At 38.8% G+C, this 7,255-nt stretch overlaps 1 protein-coding gene across 1 annotated transcript in view; it reads left to right on the top strand.

The window, feature by feature from the left end:
• Positions 1-231: 231 nt before the first annotated feature.
• Positions 232-7,255, top strand: part of LOC148477521 (PHD finger protein 3-like) — a gene marked incomplete at its 5' end in the record, with an annotated part of 54,355 nt that continues 47,331 nt past the window's right edge. The window contains 5 exon segments of the mRNA XM_088456637.1: positions 232-388; positions 484-574; positions 577-599; positions 1,039-1,167; positions 3,722-3,854. Coding sequence (XP_088312763.1) covers positions 232-388; positions 484-574; positions 577-599; positions 1,039-1,167; positions 3,722-3,854 — 533 coding nt within the window.

Below are 7,255 nucleotides of genomic sequence, written 5' to 3'. Positions count from 1 at the left end.
CGCCCGTACATATATCTGCAGATATATTGGGCATCAGCTGTGCAGCACAGCCATCACAATATGTCTGTGAACTATGTGGTTCACAGACATATTGCTGGTACACACCATCTGACGGGCTCTCGATATATTGGGCGATCAATATCTGCCAGTGTGTACCCAGCTTAAGGCATTTGTCTTTCCTGTAATCAGTAGGATACTTCTAAAGATCAATTTATTGTTTTATTTGATCAGGCTTTCTGAATCAACTTCAAAGATTCCTGCAGAAAGAGCTACAAAAGTATCAGTCAAGATCGAAAAGGAATTGTTTACATTTTATCGAGATACAGATTCTAAGTATAAAAATAAGTACAGGAGCTTAATGTTTAACCTGAGAGATCCTAAAAACAATGTAAGTTGAAAAGATTGCAACCTTATATTAATTAATCTAGCCTACTATTTGTCTAGTATGTAATGAAACACAATTCGTTCATCTTTGTTTTCTAGGTATTATACAAGAGAGTACTGAGAGGGGATATCACTCCTGAACATCTCATTAAAATGACACCAGAAGAGTTGGCTTCTAGAGAGCTGGCAGCTTGAGACAAAGGGAAAATAGACATGTAATAAATTGCTACTGTTATGTTAAGTTTACAATCCCTTATTTTAAATGTAATGTGATGCAGAGAAGGGAAATTTTATTTTTCATGATGTGGTGTTGCATCTATCCTTTTTGAGTAACTTCCATTCTCCTGATATTGGAGTTATGTATCAGATCTGTTTTTTTACAGTTAAATGAAATCAGTGACACATTGGACTGATCAGGATGCAAGGTTAAAAAAAAAATTATCAGTGTCCAATTTGACCACATGTGCTGTTGGAAGATAACTTCACACAGACCAATAGTGACTACATTTTCTAATAGAGCGATAATCAATTTAAAACATGATGTCTATAGTTAGTCATGCTTGTTTGATGACCACATTCCACAATGTTATGCAAGTGCCTTATATTATGGTGATGTTGCAGGCTTTAGTCATATGTTTATTCTTCCCTCTATAGACCATTGAGATGATTGAAAAAGAACAGCGTGAAGTTGAACGACGACCAATCACTAAAATTACACACAAAGGTGAAATTGAAATAGAAAGTGATGCTCCTATGAAAGAACCCGAAGTCATGGACACTGAGGTAATCATTTGACATTTTGTTCCTAAGTTTTCATTGCGTAATTCCCTCATATCTTTTATTTCCTGAAAAGGTTCTGATTACAATGGTCTGCCTGTTTTATAGTATTTATAATAATTAGATTAAACATCATTGTGTATGTTGTCAGGTCTGAAGAACCTAGACAAATGGCAGTGTATGCAGAGAGAAAACAGGCAAAATTCTACTTTTTCTATCAGCCTTCATAAGTATTTAAAATGTTTTTTTTTTAACAGCAGAGATAAAACCTTGTACTTTGTCCACACTTTTAACATAACATTGAAAGTTTGTTGTCAAAGCCTCCATCCAGCATAGTGTGCTTCATACCACGTGCGAGAACTGCATGCACAGTTGAAATTGATGCGAATTCAAAGCTTTGCAAAAAGTGTGTGTGTAGGTCCATACACTTACATGATATCAGTAAAGGGCGTTAAGTAGGCTTTAAGACTGCACGTCTGCCTAATTAACGCCCTTATACAAATAAAAAACAGAATTTCCTTCACCATCATTAACCTATGTTAACCTGCATTCCTATACTTCTCTTTCATTTACATCTATTCTAACTTTCATTAATAAAATGCAATTTAAATGTCTTTCTTTCACAGACAAAAATGCCACACTGTTACAACATGTTATAGAAAGTTTTGTCATTATACTTGAATTCCTTAATGCTTTTAATTTGGTGATGTATTAAAATTTGCACTTGTGGGAGGCACATATAGAAACCGTTGTAATTCCTACACCGTTCACCTGATTTGGATGTAATTACCCTCAAATTAAATCTGAAAGTCTGCAGTTAAAGCACATCTTGTTTGTTTCATTTCAAAGCCATTGTGGTGAATAGAGGCCAAAATATGAAAATTCTGTCAATGTCCCAATATTTATGGACCTGACTGTATGTGTATGTATATATATATATATATATATATATATATATATATCTTGGTAACAGCATTAAAGGTTATTACTGTCCAAAAAGAAAAATATATTGTTTTTTAAAAATGCATTAAATGGCTGCTCTGTTCCTTTGCTTTTTATAATTTTTTTATTTATAAAAATCTTTTTTTATTTTTTTTTATTTTAGAAACTAATAAGCCGAAAAATGCAAAATAGAAGTAGAAAAAAATTTGATTTTGGGTAATTATGACTAATAAAAACTTTTTTTTTTACATTTTGGCCGAAAAAGTTGAAGGAAAAACTTAAATTGGGGTTAATTTGAGGACATTATTGGTTTTAACAACCAATAATGACATGTAATTATAAGATCAATTTTGCTTATTGAAAACTTCCAATTGCCTAATTAGTTATTAAGGGGGGGGGGGGGGCGCAAGAGGTTATGAAGGGGTCCCGGACATTTTTAGCTTAAAATTAGTGATCATTTTTTTAGACCTGCTCTGGGGCTGTGAGAAAATAGGCACGGCTATTCCTATAGAAATTACCACGACTGATAAAAGAGGAACAGATTTGACAACATCAGTGATAGCTGAACCGAGATGGTATTCAGAATACCTTCTTAACAACATTGCCCTTCATTCACATCATGATGTTCATCAGCAGCATGTTGTAATTTCTCTCCACCTTGAGACATTTGCATTTATAGTTGTTTATAATATTTTTATTGGAACATTCTGTCCAGACTATGCTTCATTTATGGAGTTTAAAAAATTTACATTCTGCAATGTGTGACTACAACTGAGCAGCTGAAGGAACAGTGATTTAGCATATCGCCTCAGGTTAGGGTGGCGGGTGCATGGTAAAGCTGCTCCTTAATAATTTCCCCAAGTATGATATTCCCCCACAATTGAATCGTCAAAGCTCCAGCTCCTTCATTCGGCGTTCTGACTTCTGTGAACATGGAGGTAAAAACGCCCAAGCTCTGTGTCCATCAGTGTGCATGAAGAAGAAGAATGGGTGTTCAGCTACTCCATGCTGGTTAATAAGCACAAGGGTGTCTCTCTGGCATGAAAGTAAAACTATACTCTTGAACATGGAATTTATACATGACCCTGCTCAAAATAGTTTTATTGTCATTTTAAGTAATTTGTGACTATCTCAATGTACAGTACTCGGTAATATAGAAATGCTTTATTAATGAAAAGATAATTTACTAATAAAATTCTAGCTAAGTATTCAGCATGTAAGGAGTATATGCCTTTTGTGTTTAAATTAACCTGTTTGTTACAAATTTTAACTTTTTACAAATTAATTTTAAAATCCCTTATTCTTCTTGTCTTTGGAATAGTATAAGGCATAAAACAAATGTTTTAATTTCCCATATGTGTAGCTCTACAATTATCAATGACAAACTATGATTATACAGATTTGCCATGTTGCGGTTTATAAGCCTGGTTTAGCATAAAACTATTGGTTTACTATGCCGAGATCATCGGTGGCTTTGACTACAGCAGCATAGTAAATGTACTCACTGGAGTTCTGACATTTTTCAAAAAATTTTCCAGGGAGTCCTAGGATGTTTATCGAATTGTACGACATTTATTGAAAAAAAACATTGTGTTTTAAATGCCTTATATCATTTTAGGAATCTGTTGTTAAACCGGTAGAAAAGGAGGAAGAACTGCAAAAAGATACAGATATGCCTGTTGAAAGTACATCAGACACGACAACACAGCACAAAAATCATCTCTTTGACCTGAATTGCAAAATCTGTACAGGTATTACATTTTATTACTATTTAGACAAGTAAAGTAAATGTTATGGTATCTCTGAATACCATCTGTTTATTAGGGGTTAATGTAATGAAATTTTTCTTTTATTTTTAAACGCCACTTCAGCTGATTTGGTAACACACAATTTATTCCAAACTTGATAATAAAAGGCTTAAACATACACCTTCAGTGAGTGTGTTTTACCTACATTTTTTAAATTTACTTTATTTATCGAATGGTCACCAGATTACAGATGTGTTTTCCCCGGACGCAACAGTGGATCAACAAAGCTGGTAGGTAGGAATAGCGTAAGTCTGCGCTAAGTCTCAACCTTCCTGTCCAGACTCTCTTGTAAAAACAGCGTCTTGGACAACCTAAAGGACAAAGGAAAACTCTGCCTCTCACACCAAGGAATGTATGTTTTGTTTTCTCTAGTAATTCCTGATTAAATCTGGTTTCCTAGCCTTAAAAGTGTGAATTATCACTTCAGTCTGTTGCTTGGACTCTGAAAACAAACCTGAGGGATGCCCGCTCCGCAGTCCCGAAGACTTGTATCCGTTGTCACCAGCGGCCAATCACTGATGTTGAATGGTCATCCTCGACTGAAGTTGCTGGGTGTGAAAGGGAAGTCCCCTGAAATAAAAGTTAAAACGAGTGAAGTCTCCCATCTTGTGATTTACCAGGTCCTCAGTATTGACCATAATATTGTCCAGTTAGTGAGGAATGTCACCCCCCTGAACACTACAAGAGCTGCTATCACAGCCACAATATTTATGAAGACTTTTGAAGCTGTTATCAAACCAAATGAGAGTGCCTGTAGTGCTGGTCCTGAACAGCTAACTGAACTGCTAACCAATTCTCACACACAGCAGATATATGATTAGGTCAGACGGGTTACACTGGCAGAGTCAAGATGCAGAGTCTAACAAAACCACGATTTTCACCAAGAACCTTGGAAGAACTTATGGGAATTTGCAGGTCATGGCCCTCTCACTGGTACACAGACCAGTGTGGGATTACAAGCACAGTACAGAAACAATAAACCGAAAAATGGTCAGGCAAGCCGAAGTCAGGGTCACTGGCGAAACTGTACAACGAGGGTACAGGTTAATATTGGGATCACAGGCAGAGTAGTAGATGGTGACAACCTGGGTTGTCTACTGGAATCAATTAGATAAAACACTGGCGCACAAGCAGGAGATCTTATACTCTAGCACCAGTATGATATACAGTTCATACACACTGAACGGCCATCATCTGCTTGTGCCATCGGGTCCTGGGGGATGGGACCTGGGGGGTGGGTCGGGGGTGTGTTCCGCCCCCTCCTCACTGTGTGTATGGGCGGTCTGACGACCGCCCGTACACACCTGACAATAGACAGATATGGTTGCAGACATGTCTGTCCATCGGCTGTGCAGCACAGCCAATGCGATATGTCGTTGAACGACGACATTCACCGACATATCTCGAGTACACACTGACCGACGTGCAGCAGCTATATTGGCCGAACAATCCATCGGCTAATGTATCTGTCAGTGTGTACCCAGCATTAGTAAATTTACCCCTAAGGGAGATGTGCAAATACACGCCCTTGGTGTCAACAGACAATATGAACCTTGCTCCATAATGCTTGACCGACATCAGAGACTCCATCTAGAATTTGTCCAACCTGAGCTAGGTGTTTAGTGACATCCATTTTAGAATGAATCAAGAGGAGCCTTCAGTTTCAGTACTAAGAAGAGATGGAATAAAACACCAAACTTTTTGACGATCTAGAACTTGAACAACCACCTATGAGGAGAGTAAGTACTGAATGACTTCCTGCAGAGCATTACGTCTTGCATTGTCTCCTTTTGGAAGTTAGAGCCCTTGATATATATGATGTATCCTTAACTCAAAATAACTCTAAACCATGTGTATATGATGGATTCAGACCCTGTCCCTGAAGAAAACTAGACTAGCTCTCGCCATAGGAGATCCTGATTGGGACTGGTAGGTGTCATGTGGACAGTTTCTCAGGTTTATTTTAAACTGGGCAACGGGCTGTCCAAACCAAATTGCCTCTTGGTTGATGCCATCAATGAATGAAGTGCTGACTGATGTGATCCCTAACTCCACCCGAGGTGCAATATGACCTCTAGGAACTCTTGCATGCTCCTCTGACTTGGAAGCACCCTGAAGCACTCGGGGAACTGGAATGCCACTTAATTTCCAGGAGCTAGACACCAACTGTACTGCTTGCAGCCTTTGATCTTTGGTCAGATACGCACAGCAGAAACAAACCAAGCCACTACAGGACAAGAGCAGGACACAGAAAAAGTAGAATTGACCTGCAAGCCTACAAAGCCCAGTAAATCTGAGGGAGAGAACCCTCAATGTAGACCGTGTACTGAAAGGGAGTCCCGTAGCTCCTGTAATAGCTGTGCCTTCTGGAGATTTTCTTCAAAGAGTGTGAGAGCCCTTCAAAGAAGAGGTGCATAAGGATGGTTGGGACATCACCTCCAGGAAACCAATCTTAAGATGACCACCTTCCCTATGAACAACCTCCTCCTGAGATTCTAGTCCCTATTAGGCAGTCTTACCGTCAGTATGACCACTAGCGCCCTTTGGTCTGTACCCCTATTGATTACAAACCCCCAGTCCTGGGGCCTTCATCATTAGGAATGGGTTTATGGTACCTCTAGCTCCTGTTCCAGCCCTACAAGCTGCCAGCACCGGTGAGTGGCGTCTTGGCAGAAGTAAATTGAAAAAAAAATCACTTCATCTGAACCACCTTAGAAAGCCTTACACTCTGGGGCACTTTAACTACACTGAAGTGCACAGTACTGTGTTTCCCCGATAATAAGACACTGTCTTATTTTTATTTTTTTGTCCAAAAAACTCCATAGGGCATATTTTCGGGGTAGGACTTATTTTAATTAACATTGACAGCAATTTCAATTATTCAATACAATTCTTTACTTACCTTTATTTTTATACCTCTCTCCTCTCCTCCGCGGTGCTGCTGTAAATGATGCTGCCACGCACGCCAGCTGCCGTGCACTTACTGTGAGAGAGTGAGACTCTGCAGCTGTAATTGGATGCCACTGTTAAATCTTTAACAGCGGCATCCATTTCGTGTGGGGGGCGGAGCTGGGGGCGTTTTAGTGTAGCGCAGGCTGAGGCCGGACAAAATTGGGATTTTGTTAGGTCTTATTTTCGGTGTAGGGCTTATTTTGGACCATTTTCCAAAAGTAAGGGTAGGGTTTATTTTCGGGGTAGGTCTTATTATCGGGGAAACACGGTAGGTGTAGTGTATAGAGGGGTGAAAGCTACAGATAAGCTTTAAAATGTGGTGGCTCCATCACTATACCCCAAAGTTCCCTGTTACCCCTAATATTAGAATAAAAATGTTGCTTACATTTTAC

This window comes from Taudactylus pleione, unplaced genomic scaffold (genome assembly GCF_031769625.1).
Source record: "Taudactylus pleione unplaced genomic scaffold, aTauple2 ptg000710l, whole genome shotgun sequence".
NCBI lineage: Eukaryota > Metazoa > Chordata > Amphibia > Anura > Myobatrachidae > Taudactylus > Taudactylus pleione.
The sequence above is the reverse complement of the archived record's forward strand: the minus strand, read 5'-3'. Positions and strand labels throughout refer to the sequence as shown.